We start from the raw sequence: 21,934 nt of genomic DNA, 5'->3' as shown, positions 1-21,934 counted from the left end.
CAAACCCATTAAACACCTAAATCTTGAACACATGCCCTGCCCTATCCTATTACCCTACCCCAATCCACGCCATCCTGCTCATTTACCATGTAGTTGGGTGTTCCTGCTCTGCCCACCGCCATCCCCGACCTGTCCAGATGACACACCATGCCCAGGTCACCCAGTTTTGCTCGCCCGTCTGACGTCAACAACAGGTTGGCCGGTTTGACGTCTGAGGATATGAGAGAGGAGGCGGAAGGGCGGAGGGGGAAAGGGGGCAAGGCCATGTGAGGCACCCAGAAGGTGGCACCATGGAGCAGCGGTGCTAAGCTGAGAGCTGCAATCCACACACGCACGTGCGCGTAATAGCACGAAGAAAAATGCGAGAAGGGAGGGAGAGCGTGCGCGATGATCTTTAGCGCAAGAAAGGAAATGGTTCATAAACACATTTTCTCCTCCTTGTAACCCCACGGCATTATGGGTTCTTGAATGCAAATCTCTTGGACACCCCATGGTTCACATTGAAGCAGGCGCCCCCCCCACACACACCTGCAAACACAGACACGCACACCCTGCCTCCTCGCCAGTTCCTACCGGCGGCTCAGATCAATAACGCACGTCCTACCTCTATGCAGCAAGCCCTTGCCATGCAGGAACCTTAGCGCCTCAAGCAGACAGGCCAGGTAGAACCTTGCAGAGGTCTCACTCATCAACAACCGCTCCCGGGAGGGGTCACTGGAGGGGCCGCGGCGGGCGGAGAGCGTCTGGCACGGCAGGGGAAAAACGTAGAAACGGATAACCGAGTCAGAAGGGAAGAGGGTTGGGTGGAAGGCAAGGGGAAGGAAGGAGTGATGGCGGGTGGCTGACCGCCAAGTAAATATCCTCAGTGCGCTTGCAGTCCACACGTGAATACGGACGGGGTCGGAATCATATGCAAGAAAAACGAAAGGTCAGCTCCCGACGAAGTTCGAGGGTTGGGGAGGAACCCAAGTCCCCCAAGTGACCCGCACCTTAAGGAGGGAGCCCAGGTCGCCCCCCTCGGCCCACTCCATCACAATCCGGCACGATGGCGAGGAGGAAGACGGCGGCTGCGGCGGCTGCGGCCGCCAGTGCGGCGACAACTTTGACGGGAGCGGCAGCAGAGACGGCTTTGGCGGCGACCGCCCGTCATTCCCGCCACCATTACCGCCGTTTCCACCAGCACCTACAGCCGTCGCTGGTGCTACTGCGGATCTGGTGTCGTCCGGAACGCAGCCAAAGACACGGACGATAAAGGGACACTCGCGGCACCGAGACAGCTGGAGCAGCTCAATGGCCTGCATGCGGTTTATGCGGGTACGGCTGGGGCCGCCACCGCCACCGCCGCGGCCACGGCCTCCGCCGCCAGTGCATGCGTCGGGATCACGGCCGCCGGCAGACTTTCCTCCAGGCCTGAAGCCAACGCGCTTCACAGCCACCACCAACTCGTTGGACAGCACCGCCGATAGGCCAGCGGTGGCGGCGGAGGAAGCGGGAGTGGAGGGATTGGTGGCGTATGGTGACGACAGCTGCATACCCGAAGATGTCCGTGCTGACGGCGGTGCGGAGTTCACAGCAGTTGCTGCAGCGGCGGAGCCTGAGCTATGGGGCCGAAGATGCAAGCTGCTGCTGCCGAGGGGGTAACCGCCGGAACCTCGGCTGACGAAGCCATGGACCACTCCTTTGGCGGCCACAGCTGCTGCCGTCGGGACTTGCGCTGTGGATGCCGCGGGGCAAGAAGATGATGTCGAATTCGGCCAGGCTCCTGCCGTCCTATTCGATCCTGCTATTGTAGAAGGGGCCCCAGCAGGGCTGGCCCCGGCGGCAAGGCTCACTACACTTACCACACCGCTGGTGGCAGCACAGAGGCTTGTGGTGGTGCCTGCTGGCGCGCTGGCCCGCAGTTGCCCTTGGAGTGTAGGGTTAGCGTTGTTTGTGCGGCGTGCAAGCCTACTGGGTGCAGGCGGCGTCTTGCACGGTGAAGGTGGTGGCAGCTCGGATGAATGTGGGTTCAAGCGTAGACGGTTCACTGAGAAGCGACCTGGCCGCACGATAATTTCCTCCCGTGGGGAAAGGCCGAATTTAGGACTAGGAAGTGTGCATGTGATCTGAGCAGTGGCGGCTGCAGGGGAGCTGCAGGAAGTTGGGTCCGCGACGGCTGGTGCCGATGATTGTACCTGGCGCAGGTTGAAGGCTGGGTCCTCACAGCTTTCGGAAGTGGGTTGCGAAGAATGGCTGCTGGCTTCGGCTGTACCGGTGGAGCTGCACTGATGGGTCAGCGGTTGCTGGTCGGGGGAATCTCCGGCACAGGGAGTGACGGGAACGGAAATGGAGACCCGGCAAAGCTCCACACAGCCATAGGCGCCCTCACCGAGCCAGGTCACCGGGGTTAGGCAGCCAGGATTTAGCTGCGACAGCAAGGACTGATCCTGTGGATGAAGTGGGCGCGAGTGGACGAAGCCATGGGTTTAGAACACCATAAGAAATAAGCAGTGAGGGAACCAAGCATTTAAATATGCTCAATAAGAAAGCCGGAAAATTGTGTCGAGGAGAAGTATCGCGTTGCGCTTACCCGTGGGCTCGCCACCCTCCATGGCTGTGCGTCCCCGCTCAGAATTTGGACAGGTCCCGTGTTTGTGAGAGGCTCGTTTGCGCAGCTTTCTGGGAATCACAAAGGGGACAATTTTTTGTTCAGAGCAGTTTATGTGGGCCATACCCAAGAAAACTACAGATAGATAAGTAGGCAACTCCCTACTCATATGCAGACAGGTTACGGCCTTTATAGAGGAGCTTCTACACCCGAAACGTCAAAGATTCAAAAGCTATACTTAACGCACCCATAATCGGCGGAGGAGCTTGGGCCGCAAAGGGACCACTGCGCGCGCCATCTTTGTCCAGCTGAGCGTTCTTCCGAACGCATAGAGAAAAACAGCAAAGAAAACGCATGAGGATCCTTAATAAGCTAGACCATTGAAAAACACTATGCTGACGGAAAGCGTTTATGCGCAGAGTTGAAGGTGGCTGTCATAATGCTAGTCAAGGGTGGAATAACAACTAAGGAGGTCGGACGCATCAATGTTCATTAATTAATGTGTCATAGTCGGGTTGAACACCGAGGATTAGTGCAAGCCAAGCACGTTATTAACAGAAGCCGTATCGACCCCAGCTGTCGTAAACACCAGGACATTCTATCTCGCCTTTTGACCCAGAAGCTCGCGGTTGCAATAGAGATGCACTTCACCTTTCCTTAGGGCATAACAGAACAGGGATTAGCAAGGTCAGGTCCTCCGTCATCAAAGCCCACTATCCGATTGTAACGCCGTCCTCCTTTTCGAGTTCGCACCAAATGAATAAAACAGACCCTCTTGCCTTTTCTTTGCCAAGGTCCTTGCGCTTGTCGTGCTCGGGTTAGGAGCGTGAGGACGTCGAAGCCTGAGACGTTGCTGAACGAACCATCCGCGATGCGCTACTGCAGTCCTACAGCACATTACGGGGACACAGATTTACCCTTCGCTGGCCTCCCATTTAAACCCCAGCAACGCCCAATCGCAACATGCAGTATGCAGCCATATGCGCTTCAATGCTGAACTTTGCCCTAAACATTTTGCCTGTCCCTACGCACACCTTGCCTGTCCCTACCGCCTTAACGCGTAAGGATATATGTAAGGATACACGCACAAGCACATGGGGTTGCGTGTGCAACAGGCCGCGGCAAGCGCCGCAAGGGTTTCTTTGCGTTCAGCTTTAAACGTGTGCGTCATTTTCCATACGACCACCGGCCAATCAACCAACTAACTGAATTCATCCCTGGCAAAGGAACGTAGCTCTCTGCACGCTCACACGTGCAGCGCGCCATCGTCCGAAGCTCACGAGCAAATATCCCCCTCCACAAAACATCCACACACACATGCACACACACACAAACACACACACACACACACACACACAAGCACACACACAAGCGCACACACACACACTCGTACACACACACACACAGCTTGGCCTGCGAGGTCGTCAACCCTCCGCTTTCACGGGAAGGGTTCCTTGCGCCCCCCCCTCCTCGGGGGGGGGGAAGCCCAGGGGGAGACCACCTAGCCTGTGTGCTTGTAGCCGCATCGCACGCGCTGTGGTATGATGACCAGCAGCATGACCCTCTGCTTTGCCCGCTAGCTTATGAGGATAGGGAAATAGGTGCTTTCCTGAAGGTTCTATCTGGTCAGGACTTCCGGGGGTTTGCCCTCCTCGTATGTGTACTCAGTTACCTATCCGCCGCCCACCACCACCACCACCACCACCACCACCACCTAGTCTCGCCCTTCACTTACCAACAGCGCCGCCTCCGCTTACTTCTACTCTGGGCTCTCGACAACGTCACTCTTCTGTCCAACATCCTCTTGGTTCAAATTCAAATTCAAATTCAAGCAGCTACGCCTGTCGTTTCATTGGAAACGCCTAACACGTGGGCTTTCCCTCACCGTCATCAAGGTCGTTAAGACACATACGCACAGTCCACCAAATCCACTGTCCTGTAACCAACCCAGGAAAAGTCGAAATGACTGATATTGCTGCGACTGAGCCCACAGCACGTTTTCCACGTGGCCCGACAGACAGATATACAGGCAGACAAGTGGTGGCCATTTACACATCGCAGTATTCGTTCGGCCATCTGGACGGACGGCACACACACACAAACACACACACATAAAGGGGGAGGACGGTGGAGAGATGCAACTCAGCCTCGCCTGGGCTGCAGGCTCGACTTTCAAAAAATATCGGCCCTCCTTTTCCCCTAAAAATTTGAGGGCCAAAACAGGAATACCAATTTCCCCTCCTCAATTTTCGCACTCAGTATCTCATCGGTCTTTCAATGTTCCGCGCTCGTCCAAACAAATACACACGGTCGCTCCCCCCTTCCTCTTCCCCCCCCGGCCGCTCCTCCCGCTCCTATCCGTCCCACCACATCACAATTCGTCAGTCAGCACCCCGTCTCCAGGTTTGATCACCGATGTCCCAGAGGGGTCATGTACGATCCAGGTCCAGGGTTTCTCCACATCCAGCAGCACGTTCAGTTGCTCCACCGTCTCCATAATGCGGGCTGCCGTATCAGGTGGCATGGAGGCCCGGCTGCTGCTCACATAGTTGCCCAGATTGAAAATAGCCTGGGGGGGTGGGACGGCGAGGGTTTGGGGGTGGGGGTGGGCAGGAGGAGAAAAAAGGGGAGGTTTTATGGGTTTGTGAGAGCGGAGCATGCATGCATGCATGCATGCATGCATGTATGTATGTATGTATGTATGTATGTATGTATGTATGTATGTATGTATGTATGTATGTATGTAGCGGGTGCGTGAGGGAAGTGCTTGTTGCAAGGAGGAGAATTTTGCATATAGTACACATATGAGTTAAACGTCGTGTACATGAGGGCCATTTTTTAGGAAAATGTTGGCGGCCGGCAGTGGGGACGCACTGGGCATTGGGGTGGGGGAGGTGGTGGGGGGTGGTGTGTGTGTGTGTGTGAAAGGGGGAGAGGTTGCCGGAGGGGGACGGGGGAAAAGACGAACCACGAACGAGTGAAGCTGCTGCCAGGGGACGGGGTGGGGGAACGGAGAACGGAGGCGGGCGGGTGTGTGTGCGCGTGTGTGTATTGAAGAAAGAGGTCGAGCATGGCGGCTCAGCGGGACACGTGGTCACATCCGCGAGGCACAGTAGGGGCCGTGGTGTAGCTGTGAGAGGGGGTTTTAACGGAGAAATTGGTTGGACAAGAGGTCTGGAATAAGGATTGGAGACACCCTGGGAGGTGTATCGGGGAACGGGAGTGCGCGTTTTGACGGGTTGGGGTAGGAGCGCACACGTACACGTACAACCCCCGGACTAGGCGTCTGATACAGCACAGGAATCACGTACAAGACAGACGCATAAACAGACAGACAGCGAGGTAGACAGATATTAATCTATGAAGATACGTAAATACAAGTCCATATATGTGTCCATCTGTCTACCTCGTTCTACGTATATACATATATAACACACGTATACATCAAAATACACGTAGTACACTCCTACCTGCGCGATGTGGTTGTAGATCGAGTCTATATGCTTCTTGCCTGCAAGAGGTTCCCGCGGAGGAGCAAGAAGGGAAAGGGGGGAAAGGGGGCAGTAGCCGCTTACCAGCTTCTTCAGCCTCAGCCTCGTCAATTGGCGGAAGCTCTTCCCCCCTCACACACACACACATACATACACACCCGGATCCGAGCCACCAAAACACACACGCACACACCTACATACATACATGCACAGTCACCGCGTAAACAGTGAGGGCTGGAGGACCGCTCTTGGTCAGCAGGCCCCCACCCACCAGCCTACCCTCAACATCAGCACCCGCAATCCCCCTCCGAAGGGAAACCCGCAAACCCCACACCGCAATCACACCTCTTCACCTCTCACCACAGTCCCCCTGCCACCTTACCTCCCCATTTGCTGCCCACGCATGCGCACACGCCCACATGCACCACAAAACCCTCACCCTCACCCGCGCCTTTCCCCCTCCACCATCCCACCCGCCCACGCACCGCCAACAGCCACGTACCGCTAGCACCCGGTCAGCTACAGCACTACAGCACTTCTGTTGCACCCACCATCTGCTGAGATCTCAAACTCCAGCTCCGGAATCTCCACCCGGGCATGCTGTGACTTGAGACACACGCGCCATAGGTCGCTACGGCTCTGGATGGTCAGGGTCTGGCGGGTGGCCCGCCACTCCTCCCGAGGTGGCTCGGGAAGAATCTGAGAGCGCGCGTGTGTGTGCGTGTGTGTATTTGGGGGGGGAAAGGAAGGGGAAAAGTATGCAAAAGTGAATGACATGTGTACGGGAGGATTGACGAGAAACCCAACTGCAAGGAAGGAACAGTGAATCAAACTGCCGAACGACTTCCCAAACGGGGGAGGAGGAGGAGGAGGAGGGTGGGGGTGTTTGAGGGGCCCCGGCTTAGGTGCGTGGGAGGGTTGCCGGTTTAGAGGGGACATATGTCGGTAGCGCATGTCGGCTAAACCGCACCGCTAAACCCACATCCACATCCACATCCACATCCGCACCTGGAAGTAGACCTTCCCGTCGGTCTCCTTCTTCACGATGCGAGGCAGCTTGTCCAGGAAGTCGTTAAAGGTGCCGCCGAGCGCGTCCTCAAACCTGCCGTACAGGAGGTTCCGTACAGGTCAGAGAATCCAACATTCAAGGTCGCCTCATTCGAGGGGACGCACTTTCGGAGGGGTGTGCTGCGACTCCGCGAGCAAAGCTAAGCTCGTATTTACGGAGGCGTGTTCCCTCGAATGACGTCCCGATGGGACTTCTACACCCTCTAGTGACTCTGCGTGCAAACGTAAAGCAAGCACTTTGCAAGCTTTACAGGGCGGCCAAGGCATGGCGGTCTAGGGAGGAATAGAGAGATAGCAGGGGAAGCTATCAGGGCCGGGGAGGACCTGAAGGGGAGCTCCGTAGGAGAGCGGCCTTGGGGGGAATGGGCCGATTTGGGGGAGGGACAAAGCCGCCGCCGCGGCAAGCGTGGATAGGTACATAAGGAAGAGGGTAGAACTGGATAAGCCCGATGGCATTTTTTTCCAGTTTAGAGTTTGACAGTTACTTACTCTGCATTGTCCTCGTAGCCGAGATCCTCGCGCAGCGCTTCTGAAATGCCGTTAACTGGCAACCATTCCACGCCAGTTGGACCTTCGGGCCCGACTGTGAACGCGTTCCAGATGCTTTCTAGTTCAGTCACCAATCGTTCCATCTCCTGGTGACTGAGGTCGATCTTTGTCCGTTCGAGGTCATTCACTGGGTTGCCCATCTTCGCGAGGTGCCAATTAAGTTCCACTGACTTCTTCTAGGATAGAAATAATTGCACGCAGCCGGTATATTGAGTTAATTATCGCTCCTGTACGTTGCTGATAGTGTTTCCCAAAAGCGAGCGGCGGATATGTTTTTCCTTTAACACAAGTAGCTGCTAAAGAGATAGCCAATACGATGTGCAAAAGATGAGAATATTGTCCAGGAGATGTCGCATATGCATTGAAGGGCGCAACCTTTCTAGCACCTTCCAATGCCCACAGAAGTCTTCCAACAGGTGCATTACCCTCTGATAAACACATTAAAAATATATGTACTAGCTTTTCTTCCGAACTCCAAAGCGTAAGAACATCAACGTTCAAACGAGCTGGCCGACGGCCCACGGGTCAGTACCTGACCTAAATGGACCGCAATGCCGCATCTGCAACCCATGGATCTCCGATTGCGAAAACCCTGGCACATAAATCAGTTGTCAATCCCGAAATTGACTCTTATTCACCGCCGCCAAGAAAAACGAACACAGGATCATACACAGTCCTTCGGGAACATGCACCTATATGCTGAATTTATTACTAGCAAACTGTCCCGCATTTATTGCTTGGACTCAAGTTGAGGTCCCGACATTAGCGCCAAAGAATGCCTCGCCAAAGAATGTGCAGAAACAAAATACGTACGTAACTAATTTTGAACCTCCAAGATGCGACCTGCAGCGCATTTCAGCGCCTAGTCCGGCGGCCGCAAAATCAACTCACTCGCGCGTCGCTCCTCATTTTACTAAGAAACAGCTAAAAGAGAAAGAATTCCTAAGGAGACATCCGATACACGCTACGCCGCGCCCAGTTGTAAAGGATGGCGACCGGAGTGTAGATGCGCCAAAGACAAAGATAAGTAAGACATGTGAAAATTTTTCATCATCGAGAAAAAAAACCTATCTAAAGTCAAAATCCCATCCACCGACCACTCCTTCAAATGCACAGGCGCGTCAGAGGTACGTTGTACAGGATAAGCCTGTTCACCCTCCCTTGCCCGCCTTCCGGGGTTCTCACGTAGCCCACACGCCTATGACAACTACAATCCGTACAACCGTACATTCGTACATCCCAGCTGCAGCAGAACCCATCCATCCATCCGCACAGCCTCAGTGCTTTACAATCCCTTTCTCATTCACGTAACAACACATTCACGCTGCCAGGTAAAATCCAGCAAAAACATTTGTTCACACCCACTGCCTTCGCCCCGAAACCATTCGTACAACTCACCTGCACCAAATGCACCAATTCATTCCGTCAATCATACCATCTCAATTGCCTTCGGAACCCATTCATTCGTAATTCATTCGTACAAATCCACCGTGTCATGTCCATATCATGTGATCCACTCAGCCGTCGTACACAGCCCCCGCCAAGTCCATCTTCTCCTGCTCCTGCTCGTCCAATGCAGCTCGTCCAAACGCTCACTCAACCCCCGTACGCCGCACCGCCCCTTTCCTAGTTGCCCAGGAGCCCTCTGGGCCCACGTGGGGAATGGCCCACATGCTGAAGCTGCAACGTGAGCTGCTACCTACCATACCCGGGCTGCTCTTGTCCGACGCGTTCACCACAGCGGGGGGTGCCGCTCCAAGAGCCCAGTGGCGCGGTCTGTTTCTTCCAGCGGTCGTTTCCTGCCTTACCCTGCTAGGCTGCTAGCAAGGCTGAGGCTGCCAGACAGCTACAGCTACAGCTACACGGCTAACTGGGCGCATTAGGGGGGGAGGTGGAGGTCACTCTCCCGCTGCAGATGGGCCGCAGTTGCCTGTTTAGGAATGTTTTGTAACGCACGCGAGGGCGGCCGTAGGGACACGGGAGGGGGGGAAGACGAACCACGAACGAGTGAAGCTGCTGCCAAGGAAAGAGAAACAGAACACGGGGGGTTTCGCGGGCGGATGTGTCGTTCCAACCTTTCTGTGTGGAAAGAGAAAACACACAAAGCGGAGACGGGCAAGGGGGGGGGGCAGGGGATAGGGGCCCCCTTGTTTTCATCCACTCCTCCCCCCGGCCGCCCGTTCTTTCCTTTCCCCTCTCGAGTTTCAAGAGCTCCCACAGCACACGCAACAAACGGGGGTGCACGTTTCCGTTGTTTCCGTTGCGTGTCTGGAATAATAGCATCGCACACGAGCAGCACTCACCTCCAAGCCGTTATCGTACAGGAACTGCAGTACATGGCTCCGGAGCTGTCGGAGCGCTTCCGGCGGCATGTTGCCGTACGTGAGGGCGCCGTCTTCGCCCCCTCTGCCTCCCCTTTCGTCGCCACCACTGCCGCCCCATTCATGCGGCACGGCAGTAGCAGTAGCAGCAGTAGCAGTAACAGCGCCGGTGCTACGACCCGTGCCCCCGCCACCCATCAAAGTGGCCAGGTCCATGAGGAGCGGCGCCAGGTACTCGCGGCTGGCTACCGCCCGAACGATCCGCGGGTCGCTACTGCCACCGGCGGCCGGCGCCGCCGCCGCCAGCGGTGCCGTACGCGTCATCGTCATGCCCGCCGCCATAGCATCCACCAGCTGCGCCAGCTCTGCCGCCACGGGCTCCGGAACCGCCAGCAGGGGCATGGCCAGAAGGGCCTCCTGGCAGGTGATCCCGCTGCTGTACTGCTCGTATGACACGTACGGCGGCATGGGTGGCGGAAGCACGAGCAGTGTCGCGGGTCCTTCTAGCAGGCAGCTGCCCAAGTCCAGCCTGGACCGGGGCAGGAGTTAAGAGCGGAGGAAAAGGAAGGGCGTGGGGTGGAAAGGGCCCGGAAACCGGAAGGGCGGGAAGCGAGGGCGGGAGCGGGTTGAAGGGAAAAAACAATGACCTGAGCACCCGTCATCATGTATATATATACGAACACACACACACATATACATATACATATACAGATATACATGCACACCCACTCAATACGCACACCACAAACACTCCCCAATCAATGCGCTTTTTCAAAAGTGGTATCACATCCGGGAACAGCACCGTGTCTCCCACCCAACGAACCTCCAGTGCACCACCACCATCACCACCACCACCACCACCCAAACCCCACCAGAAAGATCACTTAACGTCCTCCCCAACTTCATTTCATGCCCCGCCCCTCCCCGGCCCTCCCCGCCTGCCTCTCCCCCTCACACGTAAAAACACCGTGCATTCATGCAGCGTGTCCTCTAATACTCACTCACTCTATCGTGTGTTATGTGTTTTGCAGTAACCCGCCCCCCCGGTCCAATACACACCCACGTCCCCCCGAGCCCCCGAGCCCACCTGACACTCCCACAACAACAGTACCCCGCCAGCTGCTCCTCCTCCCCCTCATCATCATCATCGTCATCGCCATCGTCATGCCTCGCTTCCTGTGGCCAAGTGAGCGGCACCTGCTCGTCCACCACCACACGGCCGCCTTGGTGCGCAACCACACGGACTGACAACACCGCGGCGGGGCCCGCCGGGGACGGGGCGGGGAGGTGCTGCTGGGGGGAAAGCTCCTGGGCCCGCGACGGTTGCGATTGCGGTTGCGGTTGCGGTTGCAACTGTACGTGCCCTTCGGTTTGCCGACTAACGGAAGATCGTCTTTGCGACGGCGGCTTGCGGCTGAAGATATGCAGCACCAGCTGTGGCGGCGTTGGCGTCGGCGACGGTGGCGGCGGTGGTGGCGGTGGTGACGGTACCACACCGCCCTCCATGCCACTGGCGGCGGCGGCGGAGGCGGCGGCGGCGGGTTGCCGCTGGCGGGCTCCAGAGGCGGCCTCACGCTGCCACTGCGGGGGAGAGGGAGTGCAGCAGTTAGGGATCAGGGTTAGGCATCAGGATGAGGGGACAGGCCCCCGCAACACACCCCACGACTCCCCCCCCCGTCGTCCCCCCCCCCCATTTAGCGACAGCCACACAGCCCCAACACAGTCCCAACACGACACCGCTATTAGCCGCCCTGCTCCCCCTGAAGTCGGAACACATCTCGGCGCTTAGCCAACAGAAGCCTCTGATACCGGTCTCCCAGCTAACCCCTCCCCATGAACCGGAGACGTCGTGGTAAGAACCTGGCGCCGCCTTTGCATCCGCTCCTTTTGTTACCGATGCGGATGTACGACAAGAGTACCTGCCATCGCATTACCTGCGGCTCCTCGCCGCCGCCGCCGCTCCCGCCGCCGTCGCCCCGGCGGCGGGGCCCTCCTTCCGTCAGCAGCGCCACTACCGGCGGCTCTAGCAGCGCCAGCAGCTGGCGCGGGCAGGGACCGCCACCCTCGCCCTCCCGTACTGTGGCCGCCGCCGCCGCCGCCGCCGTCACGGCCGTGTTTACCTCCGTTGGCGCCACGCTAGCCACTCGTCCACCTCTCACCGCCGCGTCAGCGGTGAGCTCCGCCAGCGTGTCGGATGGTACGGCGGCAGCGGGTACGTCAACGGGAGCCTGAGCTGCGGATGGCGCCACCTCGATGACAGCTTCATGCTCACTTCCGCCGCCGCCGCAGCTGCCACTATCTAGCGCCGAGCCTTCGGACGATAACGGTGGCAGCGGAGGCGCTCGGCCGACGGCATGGAAGCCGGCGGCGGCAGCGACGGCGTGGTTTTCAAAGGGCCGTATTGGGAAGCAGGCACCGCTGGCGCTGCTGCCGACGCTGCCGCCGGGGCCGCTGCCTAGGCCGCTGGCCGACGCTGCCGCCGCCAGCGTCCTGGCCGCGTAAGAGCTCGCCAAGGAGCCGGCGGAGGTGCCGACGGTGAGATCTGAGATCCACGTATACGACAGCGATGCAGCCGACTCGGCGCCACCGCGCATGCTCAACGACGGCGTTGGAAGTGTCGGCCGGCGCGGCAAGAATTCTCCCACCGACGGCGGCGACGGCGTCATCTGCGCTGGCCGCGGCGGTGCCAGCGACGCCGTCGCGGTAGGTTCACCGTACGGCAGCGCTGGCCGCTCAAGCGTCGACCAAACTTCGTGCAGCGCCGCCGACCTAGCCACGGCGGAACCATGGGTCGGTGCGCCGCCGCCGCCGCCTCCTGCCTCATCCGAAAGGAGGTGCCCCATGGAGGGCTCTATTGCGAATGGTGACGCATCCAGGTCCTCACACAGCCCCGGGGAGGAAGGGCGGCGGTTCGGCGGTGTGCCAGGTTCCGTACCAGGCACCGGCTCCGAGCCCGCCGTCGCCGCCGCCGTCACCGCTTCAAGTGCAAGTGCTAAAGTAGCGGTCCTGCCGATTGCCGGCTGTAGCCAGTCCGCCAGCCGGGTGGCCAGACTGGGAAAAGCGGCCGACGGCGACGTTGCCAGCGGCGCCGCTGCCAGCGCCGATGCGGCAAAAGCGGACGCCGCCGGCGTCGGTACCGTTGACAATGGCGGACTCGACGGCTGCGGCTGCAGCGCCGTTTGCGGCGAAGTGGGCGACGGCACCTCAACCTGCGGTGCCGCCACCGTCGGCGCGGCCTTCCACTGCTGTACGACCGTGCTAACGGTGGACATCAATCTGTCGGCAAGCCGCCGGACCAGCTCCCGATGAGGGATGTCACCCTCGGCAGCGGGAGGGGCGACGTCGCCGCCGCCGCCGCCGCCGCCAAGGCCCGCGGTGGCGCCACTTGACGTCACCTGCTCTACTCCCCGTCCTTCCGTACTCCAGCGACACCCGTCGCCAGCAGCCTCTATGCTGCGCGCTGCTACATCCGCCGCGCCCTCCGCCGCAATTTGCCGTACTGTAGTGGCTGTAACGCTCGTAGTCCGCGGTGGCGGCGCTACGACTCTTCTAGATATCGCAGCACCAGCAGCGCCTATCCCTGCCGGCGGCGGCGGCAGTAGCAGCTGCTGCTGCGGCGGCGGCTGCTGCCCCGGGCCCGATCCTCCACATCCCACCTGTACATGCACGACAAGGCGGATGCAGCCCGGCAGCGTCAGCACACTCAGTTGGTACGGCACGACACCAACGTGGACGCGCGCGCCGCCGGAGGCGGAGGCGCCGCCACTGTCGTTGTCGACTGTCCCGCCGCCGCCGTCGCCGCCGCCAGCACCCCCGCTGGCTGTAGCTTCGTCTCTGCTTCCAAATGTTCCGCCCAGGACGCGGTCATCCGGAGTAACTAGGCAGCTGCTGTTGCCGCTGCCGTCGACGCCGTCGACCCCGCCACCGCCGCCGCCGCCACTGCCGCTGCCGCCGCCGCAGGCCGCGCCCTCTAACCTCGACCCGGCCGAGCTCAAGCACTCTTCGTAGCCCAAGGACGTCCCAGCAATGAAATCATCCGTACCCGCCTCCGTCGCCTGCCGCACAGGTTCCTCCTCCAGGCCTGGACCATCCGCCGTACTTCCTTCCGAAGCTGACTCAAACAAGGCGCTGCTTACCGGCTCCGCATCTTCCGCCACCTCCGCCAGCCGCGGCCCAGGGCCCCCCAGCAGGTCCTCCACCGCCTGCAGCGCGGCGCTCTGTAAGCCCGCACACGCCGCCTCGAACGCAACCTCTCCTAGATCGGTTACCTGGCGACGACATATTAGAAGGCGATGCGGATGTGGATGTGGATGTGGATGTGGACATAACTGGGTGTATGGGTGGCTAGTTGGCTGTGTGGGTGTGTATTGTATCACCACCACCAGACAGGTCGCATCGGTCGGGCATGAGCCGCGTATAGCCGTCCAACCCAGGAACAGCCAAGGAACCAACCCACCAAGTAAGTAAGTAAGTAAATAAATAAATAAATAAATAAATAAATAGATAAATAAATAAATCAATAAATAAAAATAATAATAAAACAGCCGGTGCCAGGCGGTGTTATATTCGCGTAATTTGATAATTCGGAGGAATGACGATCCGCAATACAGACCAATAAATGCCATGTAGTAACCAAGCCACGCATGTCGCGGTGTTATGGGGGCTACAGATATCGGATGCAAATATACTCGTGATCTGAACCGGGGCTGGGGGTGGGTGGTAGGGAAGCAGTGATGCCATGGACAGCAAGGGGGAAAGGCCCTGGGAGGCCGGGCAAAGAGGTAAAACGTACGGCGCTGCACAAGAAACAAACGCGCAAACAATTTTGTCTGTTGTCGACGTCGTACAAACAAGTTGGCATGTGCCGTACCTTGATGCTCAGCGCCGTACGAGCCACCGGGGAGCGGTACAGCGCCGGAAAGGCTCCGCCTGCCCCACCACCATGCAAGGTGCCTCCCCTCCCTCCTAGCACGACGGTCGAGCTACTGCTGCTGCTACTACTGCTCCCGCTGTTGCTACTGCTGCCCTTCCTCGGCCCTTCGCCACCGTCGTCAACACCGCCGCCGCCACTCCTCCCCTCCGCTGAACTGCCTTTCTCTTTCTTGGGCGTTGCAAACCCGTCTGCTACAGCCTCCGGCCGACGGACAAAAAGGCGGCGGCTGCCGCTACTGCCATCGCTGCGGCCGTCGCCAGCTTTGAGCACGGATGCAGCCTCCACAGCCGCCCTCACCGCCGCCACCGCCAGCCGTTCCTCCTCCCCGTCGTCATCCGCCGCCGCCGCACACTCCTGGACATGATAGGTGCCCGAAGAATCGCCGCCGCCGCCGCCGCCGGCGTCTGCCGCCATCGCTGCTGATGACGCCGCCGCCGCTAGCGTTGACGGCGCCAGAAGTTCCGCCAGCTGCGCTCCCAGCATCTCGTCCTCTTCCGTACTCACCTTCCCATTATCCCTCTCGCCTAGAGCAGCAGGCGCGGGGGCGATAGAAACTCCCCGCTGAGCGATATTGCTGTCGTCGGACAGACGTAGAAGTGACGGACCGCCGCCTCCGCCGCCGCGGCTACCGCGGACGCCACCGTCGCTGCCGCCACTGCCGCCGTTGCGGTTGGCACAGCGCGGCGCGAAGATTCGGTCATCGCGGCCGCGGCGGTAGAGCTCCAGCAACGCGGCACCGCGCTGTACGGCTGCGCCTAGCCGCCGCTGCTCCGCAGCTGTCGTACGGCCTTCCCCTACACCGCCGCCGCCGCTGCCGCGGGGTCCCCAGGCCGCGACGAACCACAGCAGTACCGCCGCCGCTGTGGCCAACAATCGGCTGTGGCGGCCGGGACCGTCAGCGCTGGCGACGAGGCCGCCACCGCCACCGCCGCCGGCAGCGGCAGCTCTGACGGCGGCAGCGTACGGCTCTTCCAGCGTGCTGTGCTGCTGCTGCTCCCGTTCCTGGCGAACTTCTTCCGTGTTGGCACTGGCACTGGCACTGGCACTGGCACTGGCACTGGCTGGGTCGTCGGCTGGCAGGAGGGCTAAGCAGTCTCGTGCCATCCCCGGCTGTGAGAGGACCCCGCCTCGCGGCGGAGTAAGTGGTGACGGGGAGAGCTGCTGCTGCTGCTGCGAAGATGGGGACGGTGGCGGCGACGGCAGCGGTGTTATTGGTTGCGGCAGTGGCGGCGGATCGTCGATTTCGTACACCACGTCCTCGTCTCTCGCTCCACCAGGTGCAGTAGCAGTAGCAGTAGCAGCAGTCGCAGTCGCAGTCGCAGTAGCAGTAGCAGCAGTAGCTGCGGAAGTGGCGCCGGCGGATGTGACGGTGCCGGGGGGCCCAGCGGGGGACATGTTCCTCTCCACTCCGAAACCGCTTCCAAAGCTATCCGAAGCCGCTCCGAAACCAGTTATTATTATTGGCGCGCGCATATTCCCCCGGTGTACTGTGAGCGCTTCAAAGAGGAAAGGGGAGAAAGGGGGGGGAAGAGAAAAGGGGAGGAAAGGGTGCGGGCTGTGTGTGTGTGGCATCCTGGGGGGGCATATCACGGGATCTGCATCCACAGTTCGGTTCGCTTCCGAAAACGTCGTGGTTTAACAATGTGACAGTTCGGTGCAGAAGACCCTGCTGGAGGTCGGGCCACTGTTGCTGTTAAAATGAATATATTAGTTAATATTAGTTTACCTTACCGTCCATCCTCAAGTCGACCGCGTTGATGAGAACTTATTGCTAACTGCTCTTGTCCCTGTGTGTGTGTATGTTGTGTCGCGGTGGCTTGGTGCTACTGCCTCTCCCGTTGGCCGGTCGCCGGGGGCTTTTCCTGGCTTGGCTGTAGCTGTGCCGGCTGTCGTCAAAGAGGGACGTGGGGAGCTGAGAACTTGTTTAGGAGACTGGGGGGCTGGGAGACGGACTAAAGCTGTAGCAGCAGCAGCAGCTGCAGATGCAGCAGTAGCAGTAGCAGAAGCAATAGCAGCAAGTGGGTTGCCGGGTGATCTAGATGGACCGCGCCTGACTGCTGACGTATCCGGGCAAGCGACGTATCCGCCACGAGATAGATGAAGCGTTGACCTCAAAGTCTTGACTAGGATTGTGTTGAAATTTTAAGAGTGATATCCTTTAGTTGTTGGGTGCAGCGCTCACGATACGCGCGGGCGTTGTGATGTTTTGATGTTCGTCGTCGGAACCGGCTTGTCGGGATTGGGGTTGACTTCACAGCAGAATTATGTTGGTTACCACTGAAAGGTCCTGAAAGGATCCGGATAGGAGGTTTTTTGTACAGCTTGTGTAGTGTACAAATAGCTTTGAGCCAAGTGGCCATCTGTCTTTAGCTCCTGCTTCGGCGCGTTCGGGTATGGCATTTGTACGGCTGTACGCCGGGCTGTGACAAGGCTTGCATCGGTGAGCCACGTCCCGTGGGGCTGGCAGTGCCTCTCTGATTTCTGTAGATGGCTATGGCAGGGGTACGCAAGCTATATGCAATTTTTTTACTTATCCAATTATGCACGGCCATGCACTAAAATGAGGACTACAGGACTGAGGCACCATTTTCCCGCTCAGTTGGACGCTCAGCTGCAACACGGCTAACACGGATTTGCGATAAAGGCTTTGGAATGTTGGATTGAGCTTGGTAGTAGGTGCAAGCTGGTGTTTAAGGCTTGGTTAATGTCGCCAAGAAAGAATTCTGAAAAGTTGCTGTTGAAAGGGGAAAAGTAAATTGAAATGTGTAAGCAATTTACATGCCAACGACCGTGGATGGTACGATAGAAACGTATGCGATGTCATCAACCTCGTATGGGTTCGCCCGTAGGAAAATGGCAAACTTATGGTGTACGGGGCGCGGGACACCAGCTCTCCGTCAACTGTCGTGCCTTTTGATAAGCGAATTCTTTTGAAATCGGCTTTCATCTGATTAGACGCGGACGCTACAACTCGATCCGTCCAAGCCGTGGACCCACGCCCCGCTTTCAACTCGCCGACTTTGGCCCTCTTATCGAACAGTAAAATAATAAATCCTCAAACGCATATTATATACCGGTCACAGCATTTAAAGCCTCCATAGGCTATGAGCACATCGCCTACCTTGTTTCAGGCGGGTACCATCTCAAGAAATATCGCGACAGCTACGATCCATTGGTTGCCCCACGAGCAGCTCCAACCCTTTTTCAACAAAGGAGTAATCCGGGCTTGAACGCAGCGGACCATGTCTGGCGACGGCCGGGCAGAGGAGGTTGGCATGGCGCCTCAGCTCGCCATTGGACGCCAGGGGGTCGGGACGCAAGCCGCGGCGTCTTCCTTTGCAGAGGGGTAGGTTGCGCTCATTACCCCGCCCCAATACTCAATTCCTCTATATCTCAACACGCCATCATTCCACGGCTCTTTACTTCAGATTTCGGGGTCCTACCCGTTGCGTGTGTGTATATGTGTTTCGAACCAAGCGTATTCTTCTCACCCACAATGCGGTGGCCGACCGTCCCATGGGCCATACGTGTTTGACCTATCCCACCAACCTCCAACCGTTAATAACCGAATCGGCTAACCAAACATATTTGACAAAGGGGCGCTTATCGTCGATCGACACGCGTGGTATTGAATGGTTAAGCTGGCTCGCAACAGATCTTTCCCTCCTTCCCTCCCCCCACGTAACGCACATCACCACCTTTCACCTGTCTTGGCCCCCCCCGTATGATGACCCCAAATAATGACCCGCAGCTCGTGTACTAAACATGGGATGTGCAGCACCGATTAGGGGGCCCCCAACACACACACACACACACACACACGCTCATCACTGTAATTTGGCTCCGCCGCGATTTTGTTCGGGCACATGTATGTACGCGTAGGAGTAGGTGTAGGTGTAGGGGTTGCGTCTTACTGATCTGAGCCGCGGTGTGTGTGTGTGTGTGAGTATGTATGTATGTGCTCACATGAGCAATCCAGCATGATGGCCTGCTTCCCCTACCAAGGCTGTATGCGGTACGCCATACACCATACACTGTACGGCATATGTGCAAGGCAACCGGCAACCGGCAACAGCATCCTTTGCTTTCTCTTCCCTTCTGTTTTTGAACCCAAATGGCTGTACTGTACTGTACTTTGCACTGAACTCGTCCACATTCCTTAATGACGGAAGGGAGCGGATCGCCTTGACCTCAATCTGGAGGGGGGGTGGAAATTAATATATGCAAGGGACTCAGAAATGAGCTGCCACGGCGTCCCCAAAACGTTCGAAGCTGTCCCTAGGGTTCATAAACGACGAAGTCATCGACCCACGGGTTCCAGAAGGGGACGGGGGAGAAATAGCGGCTGCGAGGGTGCCCAAATCCAAATCGTCTCAGATCGCCCATTGCGAGCATAGCTGGCTCGGGGGGTTGAGCTGAGCTGGGTTGGGACGGAGGCTTCGGTCGGCGACAACGGCTAATAAGCGGGGCTAGGGGGTAATCTCATTCCTCCCTCGAAAACGCTAGTAGGGGCCTTCCCACGTGATCGGCTTGCTGCTGCCGCTGCTGCTGCTGCTACCGCGACTGCTACTGCTATTGTGGCGACGGCTGCTGCTGCTGTGGCGGCGGCGGTGACTGTTTTCCTTCTCTTCTCCCTTTTCAGCCGTCTGCATCCTAACGATGAGAACAATGGCAGGGGAGACAACAGCAGTAGCTCCAGCCGCCGTACAGTACTGCGGATGCTGCTGCCGTGGCCTTGGCACCGATCGCCTACGGATCCGGAGGTCAATGCCGCAGAGGGGCTACAGCCCCAGGGTATCGGCTGTAGCAGCACCACCACCATCGCCTCAGCTGCCGCTGCTGCCTATGGCAGCTGCCGCCCCTATCCACCTGCTGCTGCTGCTGCTGCTACTACTGCTACTGGTGCTACTGCTGGCGGAAAGGCTGCAGTGGCGGCAGCAGCAGCGGCGCCATCCTTACCTTCCGGCGCCGCGTGCATTCGCCACAGACGGGGCAATCCCCGGCCAATACTCTCCTCCTCCGTTGGCCCCATCCCCCTCGAAGCATCGAAGCTGCCGCCGCCGCTGCCGCCGCCGCCCTGGCCCACCGCCGCCGCCGCGGCGCTACTGCCCTGCGGCCCCCCACGTCCCCCCTGCCAGCCCGCGACCTCCTGGCGGGGACCCTCCTGGCGGGGGGACTTGGACTTCTACGGAGGAAGCACATGTGGCTCACACAGCCCCCTTGGCTCGTCCAGGGCGGGTGGGCCCCCGGGAGTGGCGCCGAGGGCAGCGGGGGAACCCCGTGGGCCGGCGGCAGCGAGCCGTACGACCGCAGTAGCATCCGATGCGGCGGCTGCCGCGGAGCAGCAGCAGGAGCAGCTAAAGCAGTGGCGGCAGCAGGGGGGGGTATCGTCAGGCGGCCCTTCAGCATTGGAAGGGAGGCGCCCAGGGGAGGGGTGCGTCAGCCGCAGTAGCCCCAGCTCCAGCCCCACGCTCGGGAGGTGCGTGTTGCGGTGAGGTGTGGCGGCGGCGGTGCGTCGACAGCGGCGGGGAGGTGCACAGAAGAAGGCGGCAGCGGCGGTGGAGGAGGAGAGGAAACGGAGCGGCAGCAGCAGCAGCAGCAGCGACAACCAGTAGCAACAACTTAGTAGTAGCAGTTCGCAATTAATAGTTTGTTGTAGCAGTTAGGACCCCAGTCAGCAGTAGCAGAAGCCACTTAACGAAAAAGGAGGGAGAAACGATGGCTAGCGCAAAATGAACGAAAAAGGAGTAGTAAAGAAAGGAGTAGTAGCCATCTCTTATCTCTAACGTTACCAGTTACCTTACCCGGGGTCCACCCTCCTGCGGTGTGCGGGATCAGGGGTTTTGGACTACAGCAACAGCAGTAGCAGTAGCGGTAGCGACAGCCGCTGTAGACCTCCCACCGGCACGGCATACAGGGAAAGGTTCGGGTCGGCGACCCTTCGGCCCGATGGCGCCGAAACCCTCCTCCTACACACACCCCTTTTTAGAGGTGGAGGGCACCCCCACACCCTCCAGACTGACAAACACACTACCGAATTCTCTTCACCCCCCTCTCTCCAACCAACATATCCACTCATCCCCACGCTCTGTGTCGAGGGATGCGTGTGTTCTTTTCCTCGCCTCCTGAAGTCGTACTTGGTATCTGTGTTTTCTGGAGTACCCGTCTAGCTCTGGTATCTGCTTCAATCGCCTGTGGTTCGCCTTCTCTTTTCCCCCACCCACCGCCACCCCCACCATCACCATCACCACCAACCCCAAACCCCGCAAATCCTGCCGGGAGGGCTAGCCCGACCCGCTTCCTCCCGTCACCTGGTGGCGGGCTGGTCGCTTTCCTTGTAGCTCCCCTCCCCTCCCATGTCCCTGCCCCAACCCCACCGAGAAATCCCACATGCCGCTTAACGCGCTTCCCCACACACCCAGTCAATCCCAACACCCCCACACCCACCCACCCACACCCACACCCACAAACCCATTTCCCGCCCCCCCCCACTGGTTTAATTGCTGAGTTTCCCGCATGTTCCCCCACCCCCCGCTTGGTGGCCATGTCCAGTGCTACTGCTGCAACTGCTGCTGCTGCTGGTAGTGGTGGTGGTCTTGGTGGTGGTGGTGGCAGCGGCGGGGTTCCCCCTGCCTCGTTCGCCGCCTTGACATCTCTCCAGAGCGCTACGTCCGTCTCCTCCGCCGCCTCCTCTTCCGCTGCTTCCACCTCCACCTCCGCCCCCTGGGGCTCCAGGCGAGGTGCGGGTGCGGGTGCGGGTGCCCCCCGCCGCATCCCCTCCCTCTCCAAGCAGCTGGAGGACTACGTGGCGGAGCTGGGGGGGGACAAACCCATCTACAGGTGGGTTGGGGTGGGGGGTACAGGAGGACACATACACACCTCATCACACCCAGTCCATGTGTTTGCGGGTATGGGGGTGGAGGTGGGGGGGGGAAGGTGGGGGAGGGTGATACACCCCCAATCCCCAACTCCCCCCCCCCACAAG

At 59.0% G+C, this 21,934-nt stretch overlaps 3 protein-coding genes across 3 annotated transcripts in view; 1 reads left to right on the top strand and 2 right to left on the bottom strand.

Annotated features, from left to right (window-relative positions):
- The window catches only part of cgk1 (cGMP-dependent protein kinase), a gene marked incomplete at both ends in the record, with an annotated part of 1,960 nt that extends 1,271 nt beyond the window's left edge, over nt 1-689 (bottom strand). The window contains 2 exons of the mRNA XM_002955457.1: nt 87-211; nt 605-689. Of these exons, the coding sequence (XP_002955503.1) occupies nt 87-211; nt 605-689 (210 nt within the window). The remainder of the gene's footprint in view (nt 1-86; nt 212-604) is intronic.
- Nucleotides 690-3,729: 3,040 nt separating this feature from the next.
- VOLCADRAFT_106841 (uncharacterized protein) lies at nt 3,730-16,687 on the bottom strand (the record flags this gene model as incomplete). Its single annotated transcript, XM_002955456.1, has 15 exons — nt 3,730-4,225; nt 4,939-5,156; nt 6,058-6,098; nt 6,630-6,777; nt 7,087-7,180; nt 7,636-7,871; nt 9,999-10,054; nt 10,193-10,545; nt 11,104-11,260; nt 11,591-11,597; nt 11,951-13,672; nt 14,153-14,284; nt 15,247-15,473; nt 15,687-16,119; nt 16,676-16,687. 14 exons carry the CDS (start codon nt 16,685-16,687, stop codon nt 4,959-4,961), a joined length of 3,816 nt encoding a protein of 1,271 aa, XP_002955502.1. The 3' UTR covers nt 3,730-4,225; nt 4,939-4,958.
- A 1,040-nt stretch (nt 16,688-17,727) lies between these two features.
- The window catches only part of VOLCADRAFT_106840 (uncharacterized protein), a gene marked incomplete at its 5' end in the record, with an annotated part of 24,561 nt that continues 20,354 nt past the window's right edge, over nt 17,728-21,934 (top strand). Inside the window, 4 exons of the mRNA XM_002955504.1 lie at nt 17,728-17,746; nt 19,993-20,428; nt 21,611-21,689; nt 21,743-21,789. Of these exons, the coding sequence (XP_002955550.1) occupies nt 17,728-17,746; nt 19,993-20,428; nt 21,611-21,689; nt 21,743-21,789 (581 nt within the window). The remainder of the gene's footprint in view (nt 17,747-19,992; nt 20,429-21,610; nt 21,690-21,742; nt 21,790-21,934) is intronic.

This window comes from Volvox carteri (assembly GCF_000143455.1).
Source record: "Volvox carteri f. nagariensis unplaced genomic scaffold VOLCAscaffold_52, whole genome shotgun sequence".
In the NCBI taxonomy this organism is placed as follows: domain Eukaryota; kingdom Viridiplantae; phylum Chlorophyta; class Chlorophyceae; order Chlamydomonadales; family Volvocaceae; genus Volvox; species Volvox carteri.
Note: the sequence above shows the minus strand (reverse complement) of the source record. Positions and strands in the feature narration are given on the sequence as shown.